The following is a 20,211-nucleotide window of genomic DNA, read 5'->3' as shown; positions in this document are numbered from 1 at the left end:
ATTGGTACATAAGAATGGTCATACCGGGTAAGCAAAGGTCCATTTAGCCCACTATCCTATCTTCTGACAGATGCCAATGTCAGGTGCCCCAGAGGGAATGAACAGAAAAAGGAATCATCAAGTGATCTATCCCCTGTCGCCCATTCTCAGCCTCTGACAAACAGGCTAGGGACACTATTTCTACCCATCCTGGCAAAGAGCCATTGATGGACCTGTCCTTCATGAATTTATTTAGCTTTTTTTAAACCCTGTTAAAGTCCTATCCTTCACAATATCCTCTGGCAAGGAGTTCCACAGATTGACTGCGTGTTGTGCAGAAATACTTCCTTTTGTCTGTTTTATACCTGCTGCCTACTAATTACTTTTGGTGACCCCTTGTTTTTGTGTTATGGGAACAAGTAAATAACGTTTCCTCATTTATTTTTTCCACACCAGTGATTTTATAGACCTCTATCATTTCACACGTAGTCTCCTCTTTTCTAAGGTGAAAAGTCCCAGTTTTATTTATTTTTCCTCATATGGCAGCTGTTCCAAAAACCTAATCATTTTTGCTGCCCTTTTCTGCACTTTTCCCATCTTGTTTGGGATGAGGCAACCACATCTGCATGCAGTGCTCATGATGTGGGTGTATCATAGATTTATATAGAGGCAATAAGATATTCTCTGTCTTATTCTCTGTTCCCTATTTAATGATTCCTAACATTCTTTTTGCTTTTTTCACTGCAGCTGCACATTGAGTGGATGTTTTTGGAGAACTATCCACAATGACTCCAAGAACTCTCTCTTGTGTGGTAATAGTTAATTTAGTTCCTCTCGTTTTGTACATATAGTTGGGATTATGTTTTCCAATATGCACTTCTTTGTATTTACCAACATTAAAATTAACTTGGCATTTTGTTGCTAATTTTGTGAGAGCCTTTTGAAGCTCTTCACAGCCTGCTTTGGACTTCACTATCTTGAGAAGTTTTGTATCATCTGTAATTTTTGCCACTTTACTGTTTTCCCCTTTCTCCAGCTCATTTATAAATAGGTTGAATATGATTGGTCCCAGTACAGACCCTTGGGGGACACCACTAATTACCTATCTCCATTCCGAAAACTGGACATTTATTCCTACCCTTTGTTTCCTGTCTTTTAACCAGTTATCAATCCATGAGAGGACCTTCCCTCCTATCCCATCCTTTAAATAATTTTCTGTAACTAATGATTGGAGGATAGCTAATGAGAAGGCAATTTTTAAAAAGTGCTCTAGAGGTGATCCTGATAATTACAGGCCGGTAAGTGTAACTTTGCTATTACTTTTTGGCTACGTCTACACCGCAGGCTTCTTGCGCAAGAACTGTTTTGTGCAAGAGTTCTTGCACAAATTGTCTTGTGCAAGAGCGCATCCACACTACCATGTGCTTTTGCGCAAGAATGTGCTTTTGCGCAAGAGCGTCCATGGTGGTATGGGCTCTCTCTTGCGCAAGAAAGCTCTGATGGCCATTTTAGTCATAGGGGTTTCTTGCACAAGAAACCCCTATTGCCTGTCCACGCTGCCTTCTTGCACAAGAGGGCTTATTCCTCGTGGGGAGAGGAATAACTCTTGCGCAAGAAGCCCTCTTTTCTGATGCTTTACTGTAAATTTACTTGCGCGAGAACACGTGTCCAGTGTAGACACGCCACAAGTTTTTGAGCAAGAACAACTGTTCTTGTGCAAGAAGCCTGCAGTGTAGACGTAGCCCTAGAGTTTTTGGCTAGTTGTTCTTCAGATTCCTTTTTGCCTTTCTAATTCAATATTTACATGTTATTTGACAGTTTATGTTCCTTTTCTATTTTCCTCACTAGGCTTTAATGTCTACTTTTTAAATGATGCCTCTTTATCTCTCACTGCTTCTTTTACTTGGTTGTTTAGCCACCGTGGCACTTTTTTGGTTCTCTTACTGTATTTTTCTAATTTAGGGTATACATTTAAGTTGAGCCTCTATTATGTTGTCTTTGAAAAGTTTCCATGCAGCTTGCAGGGATTTTACTTTTGGCACTGTACCTTTTAATTTCTGTTTAACTAACTGCCTCATTTTTTGTGTAGTTCCCCTTTCTGAAATTAAATGCCATGGTATTGGGCTGCTGTGGTATTTTTCCCACCACAGGGATGTTGAATTTAATTATATTATGGTCAATGTTTCCAAGTGGTGTAGCTATATTCACCTCTTGGACCAGATCCTGCTCTCCACTTAGAACTAAATTAGGAATTGCCTCTCCTCTTGTGGGTTACAGAACCAGCTACTCCAAGAAGCAGCCATTTAAAGTGTCAATAAACTTTATCTCTGCATCCCGTTCCTGAGGTGGCATGTACCCAGTCAATAATGGTTGAAATCCCCCATTATTATTCAGGGGATTTCAACATATTTTTTAAAATATGTATAGCCTAAGTAACATCCCCTAGCATTTAACAGTCACTATTACTATCCTGGTCAGGTGGTTGGCAATATATCCCTACTGCTGTATTCATATTACTAGAGCAGGGAATTATGATGCATAAAGATTCTATGGAACAATGTGGTTCATTTACGATTCATTGGTTCAAATCATAGACGGTACAAAAATAATCAAAAATTTGTATTATAGCATATGAGACCTTGGGTGACTTTTGTTACTGAAATATATACCAAATTACATCCTATATGGTCATGATATAGTACATGCTACATCACAGGCAGCCAGAGCTGTGCCATCGATAGGACGAATCAGGGCAGCCACCCCAGACCATCACTTTTGGGGACCCTATGGCAGCTGCCCCAACCATCCTATGGAGAGAAGGACCAGGGGATTACTGGGGCCTGGCACTGTGGCAGCAGCAGGGATCATCTCCTCTCACCCACTCACTACATGGATGGTAGGAGCTGGAGATGCCCAGCAGCCTGCTCTGCTGTGCCCCATCACCCTCTCCTGGCCTTCTCTGAGCTGCTTCTCAGCAGCAGTGGGACCTGTTTGGCCCTTTAAACTGGGGGTGGGGAACCTTTTTTGGGTCAGGGGCCAATGACCCAAAGTAAAATCAGTTGGGGACCACTCACAAGTGAGAAGCAGGAAAAAAAACACCTCACAGTTAGGGTTGCCAGTTCCCAGTATTGACCTGCACAGTTTGATATTTTCGCCTCCTGTCCGGTAAAAAATATCAGAAAATAGGCTGTCCGGCTCAAAACAGAGGCAGCCTGGCAACCCTAGTGCTTACTGGGGAGCTGTCAGGCTGGCACAGGAAGGCAAGATGGCAGGCAACTAGCCTGTTAGGGCCAAAAAGCCTCACCACATGTTTCTTAAAGGGGCCTCACTGATTTTTTTTTTTTTTTTGATTAACAACTCTACAACTGTCGGGGTCCTTTTTTTTCCATTTTTTGTTCACTATTTCTTCTGAAACCATCCCGCAATCTATCCCCTGTGGCCCCGACTGAGAAGCAGAAAGACACTCCGCACATTCCCCTCGCATGCCCGAGTCGGGGGTCCCAGCCTAGTAGATTTTTGTGTGCTCCAGCCCCCAGCAGAGCACCAGCGCAGGCTCCCCGATGCTGGGGCGGGGGGGGGGGGGGCCCTGAGCCAAGGGGGCCGGATCCAGGCAAGCCAAGGGCCACATTCGCCCCCGGGGCCTTCCCTGTTTTAAAAGCTGGTTACCAGCATTGGAGAGATGGCACAGCCCGGTGCCCAGCCTTACGCTGCATGCTCACAATCTATGCCCGACCTTTTTTTGTGAGGGGGGGGGGCCCTGAATATTGGCCCAAGGGTTGGTGCTGCATTTGCAACCCGTTAGCCTGAACCCTAACTCTGGCCGGGATGTAGCTCTGAGGTCTCTGAGACTCTGGGGCGGGCGGGGGGGGAGGGGGCGATACACCCCCCCCCCCCCCCGTCCCCAGTAGCGCAGGAACCGTAACCCTGCTAGGCAGCAGCAGCCCGCGGGAGGCGCCCTGCGCCCCCCCCCCCCGGCCGCACCGCGTGCACGGGCCGGCTCCGCTTCCCCGGTAGCTGCTGCCCCCTGCCGAGCCGCCTCCCTGCAGCAGGCCCGGCGGCCTCTAGAGGCACCGCGGGGATGCACCGCTGCTGCCGCCCGCCCGTGGGAGCCGCTTCCGTTTCCTGTGCGCTGCCTGCAGGCGGGGTCCCCGTGCAGGTAGGCGGGGGGGTCCCGGGCGGCCTGGGGCGGGGGGGAGGCTGTAATGGGGGGGGGATGCTGGGGAAGGGAACTGAGCCCCCCCCCCCGGCTGAGATCCTGCTGGGGGGAGGAGTGTGTGTGTGCAGGGGGGGGTGCGGGCCCATGTGTTCACTCTGCAGGGTGCGGGAGCTACGCCGCGCTGCTTCGGGTGTAGGCAGACTCTCTGGGGCACCGGTGTGCAATGGCAGGCACGTGTGCGTGCAGCGATGCACGGTGGCATGCGTGTGTGCGCACAGGGATCGGTGTGTGCGTGCAGTGGCGTGCGTGTGTGTGCAGTGGCGTGCGTGTGTGCGCACAGGGATCGGTGTGTGCGTGCAGTGGCGTGCGTGTGTGTGCAGTGGCGTGCGTGTGTGCGCACAGGGATCGGTGTGTGTGTGCAGTGGCGTGCGTGTGTGTGCACAGGGATTGGTGTGTGTGTGCAGTGGCGTGCATGTGTGCGCACAGGGATCGGTGTGTGCGTGCAGTGGCGTGCGTGTGTGCGCACAGGGATCGGTGTGTGCGTGCAGTGGCGTGCGTGTGTGCGCACAGGGATCGGTGTGTGCGTGCAGTGGCGTGCGTGTGTGTGCACAGGGATCGGTGTGTGTGTGTGCAGTGGCGTGCGTGTGTGTGCACAGGGATCGGTGTGTGTGTGCAGTGGCGTGCGTGTGTGTGCACAGGGATCGGTGTGTGTATGCAGTGGCGTGCGTGTGTGTGCACAGGGATCGGTGTGTGTGTGCAGTGGCGTGCGTGTGTGCGCACAGGGATCGGTGTGTGCGTGCAGTGGCATGCGTGTGTGTGTGCACAGGGATCGGTGTGTGTGTGTGCAGTGGCATGCGTGTGTGTGCACAGGGATCGGTGTGTGCATGTACTGGCATGTGTGTGTGCTCTGCTGACTTCAGTGTCTGGCAAGGGCCTGTGACCGGCTTTGTGGCGTGCTGGTCTGTTTCCCCTGTTGTAATGTGTGGTCACTGCACAGAGGCAAGTGCTGGCAGTGGCCTGAGTGCTTAGTAAAGGCAAAGTGCCACTTTCAGTGTGAGATGCTTCAGAGAGCCACCCTGCCCCCAAAAGGAAGGGCATGACCCTACAAATAGCAAGTAGCCAGTGAGTTACCTGGCCCATATTCTGGGGCCTACTATGAGATGACTGACTCCTGGGCTATATCTACACTCCCGGCTTCTTGCATGAGAAATATGCAAATGAGGCTAAGCATGGAATATCGCCAAGCCTCATTTGCATACCTAATGAGCTGCCATTTTTGCAGAAGAGGCTCTCGTGCCAGAAGGAGCTGTCTACACTGCTCCAAGAAAAACCCTCTTGCGCAATGCCGTTATTCCTGAAAATAATCAGCGTGGAATGAGGGGTAACAGTTAATTCGAACTAAGGACTTGGTTCCAGTTAACATTTGACTGCTGCGTGTAGCCGCGGGCAGTTAGTTCAGACTAAGGGGATTTAAAAAGGCGCCCGGACAGGAAGATGCAAATAAAGCCCAGGATATTTAAATCCCGGGCTTCATTTGCAACTTCAAATGCCTACATTAGCCTCCCTAGTTCGAACTAGGGGGCTAGTGTAGACATACCCTAAAAGAGAGAGGGAGCCCTCTAGCTTTTCTAAAAATCTTAAATTAATACAGTGGTTTCTACAAATTAAAAGGGAAAAATCCAGTGTTTCTAAACAGATATTTCTCTGCAGAGATGTCACCTCTCTGCCACTCAGAGAACCTGAAAGTGAAATTGAGTAAACAGCCGTAACCTTACTGAGAATTGCCTCACTAGGGTTGTGAGAATGATAGACTTCACTAGCAGCTCAGAAAAACTTAAAAAATGTTTTGGGTCAAACTGAACACTTTTTCAGCAATTTGAAAAGTAAAATAATTGTGTTTCTGGTCAAACAAATCACTTTTTTTTACTGTGACCATTTTAAGACTTTGTGGATTGTTTTGAATAAAATCAAAGGATATTTTTAAATGAAAAGTTGCTTTGAACTGAAATATTGAGACATTTTGAAAATACTGAAACAACAAAAGGTATTTTTATTTTTCCTCCAGAATTATTTAATGTTTTTTTTCCAACCCAAAATAATCGGATGAAACCAACAAATTCGCTTAATGTTTTGGTATCACTGAATCTTCATGTTTTGCTGAAAAAAGCTTTGTACAATTTGTTTTTTTTGGTTTTTTTTGGCCAAGCTTTACTTTTGATGCTCTGCTTCCAGAAACCTGTAACTGACCTTGTTTGAATGTTTGTCTCATTTCAGGGAGAAAAGACGACTCCATTTCTTGTGCTACAGACCAAAGGATATTTGAATAGACAAGCATTATGCCTTTTTTGCATGGCTTCCGCAGGATCATTTTTGAGTATCAGCCACTGGTAGATGAGATCTTGGGATCTTTGGGGATACAGGATCCTGACAAGCAGGAAACTCTAGAGAGGTAATTAATTTCAAGACTCTGGTGGCCTTTATTCTGTGACTTACTTTATTTGTAAACTAACAGAATGGAGGATTAAATAAGTGGTTGTGCGTTACTCTAAGCTCTACAAAAGCTCCTCTGAATAGTTGCATTGTATCTAATTAACATTCTATTATTATTATTTGCATTACAGTAGCATGTGAGGTCATAGCTGAAATTAGGGCCCTGGCTTGTAAGAAGTAAGGGTTCCTGCCCCAATAAATTTGCAGTCTAAATAGACAAGAAGCAGTGAGGTGAAGTGTCTTGCCCAGGGTCATCTGGCAGAGCTGGGACAAGAACCCAGGAGTTCTGAGTCTCAGTCCAGTGGGCTAGCTAGTGGGCCATCCTTGACTGTATTATTACAGGCCTTTGCCCCAGGAAAGCTTGATACTAACGTTCAATGGATGTAGGTGCCAATAAGATTTGGGGAGCACTGTACTAGAGAGGAGGAGTTAAAAGGCAGATTACAGTGTTTCCCAAAACCTGCAGCGAGGGGCTGTTTAATCCAGAGAGACCTTCCTGGTTAGCCTCCGTTGTCTTGGAATAAACTCTTGCAATAGTGGAGGTCTCTCAGGTGGCCGGCCTGTAATTCTGAGCAAATAAGACATGTGCCATGAAACGAGAGCGGCGGTGAAAGCAGGCCCGAGGGGGTTGCTGGCTTCCACAACACCAGGCTGGAGGACTAGCACTTGGGAAGGCAGCACTAGGGATGTTAGATATCGTTTAATAAGTGTGTAACCTCACCAGATCGTATCGGTTACATGACTATTTGACAGTCTCTGGAGCGGTATGCACGGAGAGCCAGCTTGAAAGCTGGTTCCCCTCGTATATCTGCTCCCAACTGCCCCCTCCCTTCGCACTGCAGCCTCTGATAGCGTAGGAGGGGCAGGTGGCTGGGGAGCTGATACACACAGGGAGCCAGCTTGAAAGGTGGCTTCCCGCAGGTACCGGCTCCCGCTTGCCCCCCTCATCTATCAGAGACAGCTGTGCTGGGGGGAGGAGGCAGGTGGCTCATGGGGAGGCAGTGGGCGGGGGGCAGAGGGGGGAGGGCGGTAATGCGTGTAGCTGTTTGGATTAACCGATAAACCCAGGTTCATCGGTTAACCGTTTAAACAAATGTACGCTAACATCCACCTGCAGAGGGCGTGATTGAGACATGCGCTGGGCTTTGGGAAGGAGCCCAGCAGAGTCAGGTGCCCAAGTCCCAGTGAAAGTCAAAATACTCTGGGCACCACACTCACAGCCTTGATCTTTGCAACCCTGGTGAGATGGGACAGTCGTTGCAGCACAGGTCTGAGAATCTGGCCAGCCCCTTCCCGTTCCTGACGCCCTCAGATGTACATTGTGGTCACGGGCAAGTCCCTCGTGCTCCCTGTGCCTTGACTTTTCTTTTTTTCCCCTCCTCTGCCAAGTGGAGTTGAGGCTTTCCCCCCATAGCAAACTAATTTGAACTCCTCTAAGGAAAGGGGTCTCAGGGCCTATTCCAAACGCTGCGGGTGCTGGTGGGTGTCCTCCATTGACTTCAGCAGCTGTGCCTCAGGCCCGACGGGCAGGTATTACCATCATCAGTTTTAGGCTGCCTTCATTCCCCCTTCCAGTGCGGTGCCAGGAGAAATGCAGGGAGCTCTAACAATGGGGGACTCTTCTGTGTCTCTAGCCTCAGCTGCCTAGCTGAAGACAGCAGCAAATTCTTGGTCCTCAGCGAGCTGCTGGAGAGAGAGACCCAGTCCCCATTCTACCACGAAGGAGTGAGCTACTCCTTGCTGAAGGTAGCTGAACTTGGGCTGGTGCATGCAGCCGAAGTCCTCCTGCAGAATGGGGCCAATCTCATCTTTGAAGGTAAGGCTGGGGCAGGCGGCGACACGCAAACTCCTGTGCCTGGGGCTAACTGGCTTTGTGGGCGGCAGAGAGAGGTCCATTTTGGGGGCTGCCTAAGGTGAACGCAGTGTCCTGGATCTGAATTGGGCTCCCAGCCCACCTCCCCCTCTTCATTGGGCTGGTAATTCCCACGTTAACCTGGCTGGTTGCTTGGAGTGGTGGCAGGAATGTTACGGTTTTGGGAGACATCAATGCCCGCCCATTCCGTTTTCAGGTGCATAGGATCATAGGATATTCCACTTTCCCCTCCAAACCCCCTTCAGTGGGCAATAATCAGGCCTTTGCTATCTTTCTGCTAAGACCAACCATGCCCTTCTCCCTCACAATGGATTCATCCCCCACCTCCCCCCAAACTTGTAAGCCAGGGGCGAATGCTGTGTTGCCTTTTCTGTCAGTGCTAATGAAAATGTCCTTGCTGGCACAGGGCAGCACGTTTCTTGGTGCTTGTCTCTGAGAAGTGCATCGCAGAAAAGCATCATGTGGATGTTCTGGGCTTTGCAGGGAGCCAGGTGGCACCTTTCGGTTTAAATCATCGGTAGGAACAGGCAGGCATCCTAGGGGGTCCAGGGAACGAGGGGAAAACATTAAGTAACAATCTGATGGTCAAACCAAAGGTGTCCCCACCTGGGGGCAGGCGTTGGGCTAGTGAAGTGGCCTGTCTGGCAGTCTCTGTACTGAACACAGTAGTGCTGAGGACTCTGCAGGGGGACAGCATGGCTTAGAGGTGAGTAACGAGCGCTTCTGGCCTCCCCTCCACCCCACCCTCTATGGGCAGCCACTTCAAATCCACCAAGGGTGACAAAAAGCTGTTGCCAACTGCTGGCTGCTTGAGTGAGGTAGGGTCAGTTCTGCGGCCACAGCAGACACCCGGGTTACCAGACCCAGCAGAGCGCTACCAGCCACCAGGATTAAACTACCCCTTTAGTCCAGGATTGACCAGCGGGCTGGCTGGTGCTGTGCCAGCTGGCTTGCCTTCACTGTGGCCTTGCTGTACCTGGGCTGTGGATGGCTAGAATCGTAGAATACTAGAACTGGAAGGGGCCTCGAGGGGTCATCAAGTTCAGTCCCTTCCCCCCGCAGCAGGACCAAGCACCGAAGGGGCTGGATGGACAGCCCTGGCGCCTATCAGCCGCTTTCCTTATGTCAGCTCCTGGCCCTGTTTAATAGGGGGAAGGGTTTAAAAAGCTGCAGAAGTCAGCCCTTGACTTCTGTTCAGCCCTTCAGAGAAACCCGCCGTGGCCTTGTGACATCACAGCCAGAACGCTGGCTATGTTCCAGCAGGGTGGCTGGGTTTAAACAGAGCCACCTTCTAGCTGTTGGGGAGGGGTGGGGTGGGGAACTGGGCCATGAATTGCTTCCCTTGCAGGCCCAGCCGCAGCAGGCTAGGAGCAAACAGCAGTGAGTCTCTCCTCCATCCGTTCACTCCCCCTCCCCCCAGCATTGCTGCCAGAGAGGTGGTTGGGGCCCACCTGGGGGTCGCAGAGCTTGTAGGGGGTGCGGGCTGCCCCACTGCCACAAAAGCAGGGCTGCGGCTTGCCAGAAAGGGGCTGAGATGGAGTTGGCTTTTCTGATCCGGCTGCTGGCGGCTTAGGGCCAGCTTCTTCGTCATCTCAGAGGGTACGCCTAGACTACATGGCTCCGTCGACGGAGCCATGTAAAATAGTTTACCCGGCATAGTCAATGCAGCGGGGATTTAAATAATCCCTGCTTCATTAAAATAAAAATGGCTGCCACCGTGCCGACGATCAGCTGGTCCGGCAGAGCACGGCCGTCTAGACGTGGCGCAGTTGACAAGGGTTGCCTTGTGAAATGAGGTTTACCGGAGTGGTTGACAGACAAGGCTCGGTCGACAAGGGAAGCCTTTGTCGACCACTCCGGTAAACCTCATTTCACAAGGCAACCCTTGTCAACCACGCCGTGTCTAGACTGCCGCGCTCTGCCGGATCAGCTGATTGTCGGCACAGGGAGGCAGCCATTTTGATTTTAATGAAACAGGGATTATTTAAATCCCCTTTTCATTGACTATGCCAAGTAAACTATTTTACATGGCTCCGTCGACAGAGACATGTAGTCTAGACGTACCCAGAGAGACGTGGCACTCCCCAACAGCCGGGCTTGGGCCGTCAGTTGCTTTGCTTCAGGCCAGCCCACCCTGGGTATGTCTACACTACCCTGCTAGTTTGAACTAAGAGGGTAATGTAGGCATACCGCACTTGCAAATGAAGCCCGAGATTTGAATTTCCCGGGCTTCATTTGCATAAGCGGGGAGCCGCCATTTTTAAAACCCCGCTGGTTCGAACCCCGTGCAGCGCGGCTACACGGGGTGTACCGGTAGTTCGGAATAGGAATCCTAGTCCGAACTACCTAGTTCGAGCCCTGTGTAGCCACGCTGCACGGGGTTCGAACCAGAAGGGTTTTAAAAATGGCGGCTCCCCGCTTATGCAAATGAAGCCCGGGAAATTCAAATCTCGGGCTTCATTTGCAAGTGCGGTATGCCTACATTACTCTCCTAGTTCAAACTAGCGGGGTAGTGTAGACATACCCCCTGTGATTGCTCCAAGCCAGGCAGGAGCGGCCAGACAGCCAACACAGACACCCAGGGAGACAGAGTGGGATCTCCAGTGAACTCTGGGATAGGCAGGGATTTGCCAAGCCAAGCCAGCCCCCTTCCCACGCTTTTAGCCCTGTCTGGGGAGCTGGACTCTCCAAACCCAGCTGCTGCGGGTTACGTTGCTATACCTGGGACTGCTCATAATTTTCAGAGGGCGTCTTTAGTTCTGACTTGTCATTGGGTCTGGCCCTAGATCCTGTCACCTATTACACGGCTCTGCACATCGCTGTTCTCCGAAACCAGCCGGACATGGTGGAGCTGCTAGTGCGCCAGGGGGCGGACGTTAACCGGAGAGACCGGGTATGGAAAACACCAGCGTTATACGCAGGGTGACGGGATCTGATCTCGCCAGGGTTTATGGCACCGACAACACCTCCTGGGAGAACCTGGGCCGCTGCTCTCCTTTGTAGAAAGCACTTGCTACCAGTAGAGGGATCCAGACTGCTTAGCTCCTCTCCCTTTGCTGTCCTGGGCTGCTCCAGTCTGGGTGGAGCACTGCATGCTGGGATTTGTAGTTTGCACAGGCTTCACTGCAGTACTCAGGCCTGGCTGCAACTAGTCCTTTGTATGCCTGCCCCAAAGTGCTACCGCTGCTGGGAAGAACCCACACTGTTTCCTTCTGGCTGTCCCAGCCCTGCTTGTCAGCCAGCTGTCTCATTGGGGAACCCTTTTGTGCTGCAGTCCTCATGCTGTAGGATCAGCCTCCACTGCAGAAGATCATTGGCTTTCGGTGTTGCCTTCCTCCCCCCAGATTCACGAGAGCAGCCCCCTGGATCTGGCCAGCGAGGAGCCTGAACGGCTGCCGTGTTTGCAGCGTCTCCTGGAACTCGGGGCCGATGTCAACGCAGCTGACAAAAACGGTCTGTGTCCCTTTCCCTCCAACATGAAGGGTTAACTTCCCCCTTGGTCCCCTACCCCCATTCTAACTTCTGGTGCACTTGATTCCCATGCAGAAAGCAACCCTTGGTATGTGGAGAAAACAGACTGGGCAGATGGGGTGGTCCAGTTAGAGCAGAGGACGGGGGAGGCAAGACCCCGGGATTCTTTTCCTAGGTTGTTAAGTTTGGCTCTGTTCTGAATTAAGGATGAGAACGACTAGTTACTGCCTCTGATAGAAACAGCAAGGGGGGAAGGAAAGCGAGGGGGGGTAAGAGGCGGGGGTGCTTCAGGCAGCAGTGCTGCATAGAGTCCAAGGTCAGCAGGGGAGTCCCCAGCTGACCCAGGGCTCCACCTAGTGCTGCCACCTTGAAATGCCACATGCAGCCCAGGGTCCCCAGCTGGTCCTGGGCTGCACGCAGTGTTTCAAAGCGGCAGCGCTGTGTGGAGCCTGGGGTCCCCGTGCAGTACTGCCGCTTTTAAATGCCACTGGAGCCTGACGCTGGGCTCCCTTTGGTATTTCAAAGCAGTAGCGCCGCATGGAGCCTGGGGTCAGCTGGGGACTCCTCCGCTGACCCCAGACTCCGTACGGCGCTGCCACCTTGAAGCACCACGGGGAGCACAGGGCCAGTGGGGGACTGCTTGAACCCCGGGCTCCCCACAGCGCTTTAGCTCTGGGGCTGCTGTTACACTTCAAAGGCAGAAGCACCCTTATCGACTATTCCGTTAGCCAAATCATCAAAATTTGACATCCCTAATTCTGAATCACTCAGTGTTCGGCCCATTTTAGAAGCAAGAACCACCTGTGGAAATTCAGATCCAGGTTAACACCTTCTAACCCTCCCATGGTTCATGAGTATTTGCCCCTGGGCTGTTGGTATCTCTAAGACAGACACAGGCAGGATTTGACCATATTCACACAAGGTGGGTCTCGCCCCTGCTTCAGCACGGCTACATAGCTGTGCTCAGACTACCTGGCATTGCTGGGGTCTGTCACTTTCTGGCTAGCACTTGATTCCTGCCCACACGCGTCGGGGAGCTCACGCTCAGTCTGTGTTTGCAGTGACTTGACTTCTGATCCGGGGTGCCTAAGGGCTAATGGAAGAGCCACAATCTCAGTCTTCCTCTGGCGACTCTAAAGCAGCATTGCGCTAACACCTGCTATCCCTAAGGCCCTGCCCCTGCCTTGGAATGGCTCACGAAAGGGGTGCATCCATTTTCTCTTTCAAGGCAGAGCTATTTGCAGAGTGTTCCCCTCCATACCATCGTGGTTCGTGGACAGGGCCAAAAGGGAGCCTCGCTGGAAGTCCCCTGGTGTAACTTTTTCCCTCTTCGTTCTCCGCTCTTCTCCGCAGGAAAGACAGCCTTGCTGCATGCCCTGGCCAGCAGCGATGGAGTTCAGATCCACAACACCGAAAACATCCGGCTCCTGTTGGAAGGAGGTGAGCCGAGCCGTTCAGTGTAAAGACCAAGCGCTAGAGGTGGGCAGGGCCCGTCTATTCTGTGTTCACACAGCACCTAAGCACTGTGGTCCGTGCCAGGAGTTCAGAGGTGCTACTGTAGAACAAACACCACAACAGTTGGCTTTGGCCTTTCCTCCATGCAATAGTCCAGGCAGGAGATTGGGCTCTCCTGTTACACCCACCCCAAGTGAAATAACTTGCAACTTTGCCCTTCTGGTTCATGTCCTGTTCATGCTGCAGGGCTTCAGACAGTCACCTCTAGGGGTCAGGAAGAGATTCCCCCTTCTCATCGTATTCTGGAGTTTGTAGGGTCTCCTTCCTCAAGAGTCGCAGATGACCTCGGCTGGAGATGGGACATTTGATGAAGAGAGCCAGGACTCTTGGGGGCACCAGGCATTCTCTGAGTTGCTGTCTGGGTTTTACACTCATGCTGTCAGTCTAACGGGTCACCATGCGGCATCGGAAGGGAGGGAGTTTTCCCCCAGGTCAGACTGGCAATGCCCATGGGATTGTTCGCCTTCCTTTGCAGCATGGGATGTGGGTTTCTTGCCATGCTCCTTGGGGCAGATCTTGCTTATTCAATTCTACTACTGGGGTCTCTGCATTGGTGAGCATCAATCCCCCTTCCTCTGCCTGCACTACATAACAATACCTGGTCTCAGTTGAGTTGCTGGGTTTAGTGGGCGAGTGCTGGGGGGCCTGTGATGTACAGGTCAGACTCGGTGATCGTATGGTGCCATCTGACCTTACACTGACAGCTTCACTTTTCTTAACCTATTGTCACGGTGTGGATGAAACCACGTATCTGCCACGTTATGAACCCTCAGCAGAGACTCTTAACTAGCAGCACGGGCTGGTACAGAGGCCTGTCCCTCCAGGTGAAACAGCCGCTGGTGCAAGTGTGAGCTCCATCCAGGCCACGCCTAGTCCCTAACTGGCAGGCAGAGGAGGGTTGGGGATAAGCGCTAACGGTCATAGAACCATAGAGCTGGAAGAGACCTCAGGAGGTCATCAAGTCCAGCCCCCTGCCCAAGGCTGTGAACCAATCCCAAATAAATCAACTCAGCCAGGGCTTTGTCAAGCTGAGACTTTAAAACCTCTAGGATGGAGGCTCCACTACTTCCCTAGGTAACCCATTCCAGTGCTTCACCACTCTCCTAGTGAAATAGTTTTTCCTACTATCCAACCTGGACCTCTCCCACCACAAAGGTCAGGCCCTTTTCCATTCACTGGAGCACGTGACGCGGGCCCTGAAACATCTCTGCAGAGCGTGTATCAAGCAGCACCTCAGACCTGTTGTCCAATGGTGCGGTACCGTATGCGGTGGGGTGGGACATGGATGCCTGCACCTGCTCTTTGGTATCAGCCTCCCATTCCAGGGAATGTCCGCTGGGGTCTCTGACCACTGCTCCCCCTTTTATCTCTTGCTTCAGGAGCGGATGTGAAGGCCACCACTAAAGATGGAGACACCGTCTTCACCTGCATCATCTTCTTGCTGGGCGAGACGGTGGGCGGGGAGAAAGAGGAGGTGCGAATGATTAACCGCTTTTGCTTCCGGGTCACTCAGCTGCTGATGGTCCATGGTGCTGACCCCAGCGAGTGCCCAGCCCACGAGTCACTCACGCACATCTGCCTCAAGAGCTTCAAGCTTCACTTCCCGCTCCTGCGCTTCCTTCTGGAGTCGGGGGCCTCCTACAACTGCTCCCTCCACGGCCCCTCCTGCTGGTCCGGCTTTCACATTGTCTTCGAGAGGCTGTGCTCCCACCTCAGCAGCTCAGAAGACGACAGCTTCTCCGCTGACCTCCTGCAAAAAGCAGAAACAGTCCTCGAGCTCATGGTGGCCAGCTCGCAGGTCCCGAAACTGCCTAGCAACTTTGAGATCAACTCCACCAGCTGCAGGTTCCATGGGGAGAAGATCAAGGCCCTTTTCCATTCCCTGAAACAGCTGGAGCACACCCCGCAGTCCCTGAAACATCTCTGCAGGGTGTATCTGCGGCAGCGCCTCAAGCCGTGGCCAGTGGATGTGAAAATAAAGGCCCTTCCTCTTCCCGACAGGCTAAAGTGGTATCTCCTCATAGACCACAGCAGTGCCAGTGAGGAGGACATCTGAGCCAGGCAAGGCACAGACCTGGACCGCTCCCTCCCCAAACACTCTTGGGACTCAGTTTCCCCACCTGGAAAACTGAGGGGTTCTTTATGGTTCAGACCAGCTTCCTCCACTGCTTTATTTGAACATGCCATGCTGTCCCCAAATACCGCTGTGGGGCCTGTGCATGTGGGCGCTGCATGGGCCTGGCTTCTCTGGGAAGAGATGGCCCTCAGCAGCATGTTACCTGAATCCCAACGAAGAGCGAGTCGGGAGTGGGAGGGCAGAGGGACAAGTGACGGGCCAAGCTCGCGTGTTGGTCAGAAGGCTGCTTCACACAGACATGCCAGAAACGCCTGCCTGGATTTGCAGTCATGAGGTGATGCACGCTGTAGGTTGTCCAATTACATGCGCCGTGCTGTTCGAATACACCAAGGAACAAAGAGTTCCCCTCTTACCTGCCCACCTGTGAGTTTCCTGTCAGGCACTGAATTTGGGAATGGCTGGAGACAAACGGCTGCTTCCAAATCTAATTGCCTCAGGAGAGTGTGGCCTGGAGGCAGAAAGAAGCCTGGAGCTGCTCTGAGAAAACATTCAGCAAGGGCCTCCCTCTCCCGCCTCCTTGGGAAGAGTTGTGGGAGGTTTCGCCTCAGGCCAGGCCCAGGCATGGGCGGTGCTGCCAGAAGGATTGATGGACTTTCACCAGCCCCCTCTGTGCACAGCCTTGAGCGGGCCTGGCTCTTCCAGCACTTGGAAAGCAAGAACCATGGTGCATCAGTATGTGTCACGCCAACTTCCCCCAGGACTTCCTGGAACCAGTCACTTAGCCTGTCGCACTCCTCTCAGAGCTGTACCGCCTGCCAGGACCACAGAGGGAGCAGAGAGGTTTGCTTTCTCTGTCTTTCCCCAGGCACTTGCCAGCACTTGAGGCAGAGGCTGGGGTCCCAGTGACCCATGTGGGCCCTGGGCTCAGACAGACCCGTACAAATAAGAGGGAAGGGGCAGGGCTGGCCACAGCACCTGAATCTCTAGCTCCAGGCTTTACCATGCACTGCTATTGCAAGTGGAGGGTGGCTTCCTACAAGGAGGCACTAAGGGGCTAGTGGAAGATGTAGCAGAAACAGGACTAACGGGTCTGGCTATGGATTTTCAGGCCAGGCCATCCTTTTGGCTTAGCCTAGCAGCACTGTCTTTCCTGCTCCTCCACTGTGGGGGTGTCTAGAGGTGCTCTCCCCACTGCTACCTGCACCACACAGTATCGGGGTACACAAGGCTCTGGGGTAGGGGTGCTCCTCACCTCCTATGGCCTTGTCTTGGGCTGCAGGTGTCTCCTCCTGAAGGCAGTGGAGGGTTCCTGCTGGCCAGAGAGCACTTTGCAGCCCCCTTATTCCAGCCTACCCTGCCCTGGCAGCAATGGGCAGGGCTCTCGGCCCGTGTGGCTACCAGCCCACCCAAAACCCTCAGTGTGATCTCAGTCTGGGGCTGCCAAGAGGACAGGCCAAGTTACAGCACTATCCCCTCAGGGTAGCCTCCCTCCTGCACGTTGTTTGCTTCTCAGCTGCCAAAGCCAAACAGCGGCTCAGCCATTCTCCCCCCTGAGCCACAAAGCAAGGGCTCCCCCACGGAAATCCACTGTGCTGCGCCTCAGATTACAAAGCTGAGCGCAAACAGCCTTCCAGTATCTGAGGCTAATACTCTTCCTCCCAGACCATCACCCTCACCCGTTTGTTAAGGCTGACAGGAGGGCAAGCTGATGAAATGCACTGTTCTGCCAAACTCCATTTCCCCAGCCCCAAACACGTCACAGGAGCAGCTGATGATCATGTTGACAAATGGGTGTAAAATGAACCACTGTGCCAGTGTCTTGCTGAGATCAAGCCATTAAATGAGCTATTGCAATAGAAAATGGATGTTTGTTTCCTCTGGGCTGGTGTGTGTGCGTGTGGTTTCCTAGGGGTGCAACAGCTGGGATCTACCTATCCCGTAGGGTGATGAAAATTAACTACAACAGTCCTTAGCACATAGGAGGCTAGTCACAGCTGTCAGTCCCCATTGGGCAAGTCTGATGGGCCAGGTGCCATAAGGTTCCTTATTTCCAATGAGGATTTACAGTGATAGCACCAGTCAGGCTATGCCCGATTTACACTAGGCTGCGACTGGAATCTAAAAGAAAGAAATCTGACTCAGCTGTTTGTTAGCAAGGCAAACAGAACGAAAACACCAAAGTTATCCAGAGCTAGGAAGAACTGAGCCTTCGCTTTGTTAAAGCCTGGCCTTGGAGGCGGGCCACCAAGTTTTTATTCCCAGTTCTGTACTGGGCACGGGATTAAAGCACTGAACTGTGTGCTGTTTGCACAAGAGGGAGAATGCCCTTCTCCTGGCACTGGGGGGGGGACAGGGGGGGGAGGAGAGACTTGCTGCTCTAAGCTCAGTAAGGGCCCTGGATGAAGAGGTTTTAGACAGCAACACGGCCAAACAGCAAAATCTCATGTTGTAAACTTATTCTGTTGGTACGTGGCCATGCACAAACTGGGCAGGCCTCTGGGCATGCTGGCTCCTCTTTGGAACACAGCCACAAGGTGTTGCCCCTGTTGTAGCTTAATTCCTGCCTCAGTAACATGGTTGTTCTTTTCAGCAGTGGGTCCAAGGGGCTACAGCAGCAGGCTTGTTCCATAGTGGGGACTAATTTAAAGTACAACAGCCACGGGTGAGCTGCCCTGACCGGTTTGGGTTTGTCTGCACTAGAGCTGGGCAAAATATGGCCTGGGGGCCAGATCTGACCCGCAGACCCCCTGCCGGGATCCTCAGGCATGCAGCTGCTGCTGGTTTAAGTGCAGCGCTGCTCCATGTGCCTCTCCTCTGGATGGAGGGGGAAGCTTCATCTCCCCGCCTCCAGCCCAATGCTCAGCTCCTATTGGCCAGGAACATCCGGCCAATAAAACTGACCCCAGCCAATCTCTCAGCTCCTATTGGCTGGAAACAACCAGCCAATAGGCGCTGAGAGATTAGCTTGACAGACTGGGGCAGCCAAGCCTGTTCCTGCACCCAGAGTTGAGAGCCATGTGGAGGGAGCAGCCTGTATTTTCAAGTGGGCTGGGGCTGCAGCAGGCAGGGAGCCCAGCCTGCCTTGGAGATGCAGCCTGCTGGCCAGGAGACACTTATGTAAAGTCCTCCCAGCCAGCACCTGCCTCCGGCACCCCAACTCCTTCTACACCTCAACTCCCTCCCCCAGATCGCCATGCAAACCCTCTGCACCCCCGCCCCAGGGGACCACTCCCTCCAAGATCCTATGCCACCTCCTACACTTCTCCCCCCAGCCAGAATCTTCTCCTGCACCCACACTCCCTCCCTGATCTTGCACCCCATTCCCCTGACCTAGTTCACAGTCTGCTTCTTCATCCAAAGTCCCTCAGACCCCACACTGTCTCCTGCACCCCAGTCCCTTACCCCATGCACCCTTCTGCATCTAACCTCCAACCTAGACTCCACACCCTCTCCACAGAAAAGTGCAGCCCTTGATCACTTACCAAAATCTTCAAGCATGTCTCAAAAAAGTTGCCCATCCCTGGTCTACACAGTGATAGAGTGCTGGGTTGTGAATCCAGAGCTTGTGAGCTACTGGCTTGCTAAGCTGTCATTCAGACAAACCCTTAAACCCATGTCCCAGAGCTACAGCGCCGCCAGTCAGCATTTCCTGTTGGGTTGCTGCTCAGCAGTGACACGAGTAGTGGTAACAGACAGGAAATTGCTACAGCAGGGGTGGTTTGACAGGCCTGGTGCAGCCTTCCACTCTGAAATGCTGCACCTGCCAGGTTCAATTCAGAGCCACACCATAGCCCTACCCAGCCAGGGCTTTTTATTCTGCAGCGTGTGGCAGGTGCAAGGGCTTGCTTGGGACAAGTTCATTCAGGAAGTGGCAAATACTTCCTAGCCTGGAATTCGACAACTGCCCTGTGTCAGCAGAAAGGGGCTAGTCTGCCCCTGCCTGGCTGAGGTGCCAGGGCTGTTTGGATTCTCCAACTACAGCAACATTATTTTTTTAAATCTTTTAGGATAAGAGATTCCATCTCTCCTGGCCAGGGAGGGAAGGAACGGCACATCACACCCCCAGCAAGAAGCTGGGCTACACAACTCAACAACTGTTGAACAGGTATCACAGCAAGCCAGCCTACGGCTGCTCATTAACCCAACTCTGCGTTTGCATGGCTGTGCCCCTGGGGCAGGGAGCACTGACCTGCAAGCCCTCTACTCCTACCAGCCCTCTCCTCAGGTAAATATGGATTTAATCAAATCTTGAAATAGTTTTTGCTCTGAGAACTCCCTGCGATTCCATGAAGACGTGAACCATTTTGCTTTTGCTACTGATTTTGTGTGGAAGATGCTCAGGGGCAAGGATGATGGACAGCAAGAAAAAACCCCATGATAGCTCCAGAGCCGCTTTTCTTCCTCCCCTGAGGAAAATCTGCTCCATCCTGAGGGAACAGCAGAGATCTTGGAAAGAGACCAGATGAACAAAATCAAAAATCACCCCTTTTCTGTCACTGTCAGAGCATCCACCCCATGCTCCGCCTTTGCGACAGATTTCATGTCCGAGGAGCCTACAGCTTCCTGCCACAGATCAGAAAGCAGCCAAGGAAGGGCAGTTGCAGAGTTCTCACTCAGCCTCTTGTACCCCCTCTGGTGCAGCATCAAGGC

The 20,211-nt window shown here is 52.3% G+C and overlaps 1 protein-coding gene across 3 annotated transcripts; it reads left to right on the top strand.

Annotated features, from left to right (window-relative positions):
• The first annotated feature begins 3,953 nt into the window (after positions 1 to 3,953).
• Positions 3,954 to 17,424, top strand: ASB6 (ankyrin repeat and SOCS box containing 6). Of its 3 annotated transcripts, none has more exons than XM_075906018.1 (7): positions 3,954 to 4,135; positions 6,410 to 6,584; positions 8,260 to 8,441; positions 11,285 to 11,391; positions 11,843 to 11,951; positions 13,323 to 13,409; positions 14,864 to 17,424. In XM_075906018.1, the coding sequence occupies exons 2-7, from the start codon at positions 6,472 to 6,474 to the stop codon at positions 15,538 to 15,540; spliced, it is 1,275 nt and encodes a 424-aa protein (XP_075762133.1). In that variant the 5' UTR covers positions 3,954 to 4,135; positions 6,410 to 6,471; the 3' UTR covers positions 15,541 to 17,424. The 3 variants fall into 3 exon arrangements, with proteins under 3 accessions (XP_075762133.1, XP_075762134.1, XP_075762135.1); XM_075906019.1 differs by lacking the exon at positions 3,954 to 4,135 and adding an exon at positions 5,051 to 5,516; XM_075906020.1 differs by lacking the exons at positions 3,954 to 4,135; positions 6,410 to 6,584; positions 8,260 to 8,441 and adding an exon at positions 8,481 to 9,878.
• Positions 17,425 to 20,211: the final 2,787 nt, after the last annotated feature.

Source organism: Pelodiscus sinensis, chromosome 22, assembly GCF_049634645.1.
Source record: "Pelodiscus sinensis isolate JC-2024 chromosome 22, ASM4963464v1, whole genome shotgun sequence".
NCBI lineage: Eukaryota > Metazoa > Chordata > Testudines > Trionychidae > Pelodiscus > Pelodiscus sinensis.
This window is presented reverse-complemented; position numbering and strand designations above follow the sequence as displayed.

Coding starts and splice junctions, on each gene's coding strand:
- ASB6 (XM_075906018.1), top strand. CDS start 6,472: ATGCCTTTTTTGCATGGCTTCCGCAGGATCATTTTTGAGTATCAGCCA. Junction 8,442..11,284: donor GGCCAATCTCATCTTTGAAG/GTAAGGCTGGGG, acceptor GTCTGGCCCTAG/ATCCTGTCACCTATTACACG. Junction 11,952..13,322: donor CAACGCAGCTGACAAAAACG/GTCTGTGTCCCT, acceptor TCTTCTCCGCAG/GAAAGACAGCCTTGCTGCAT.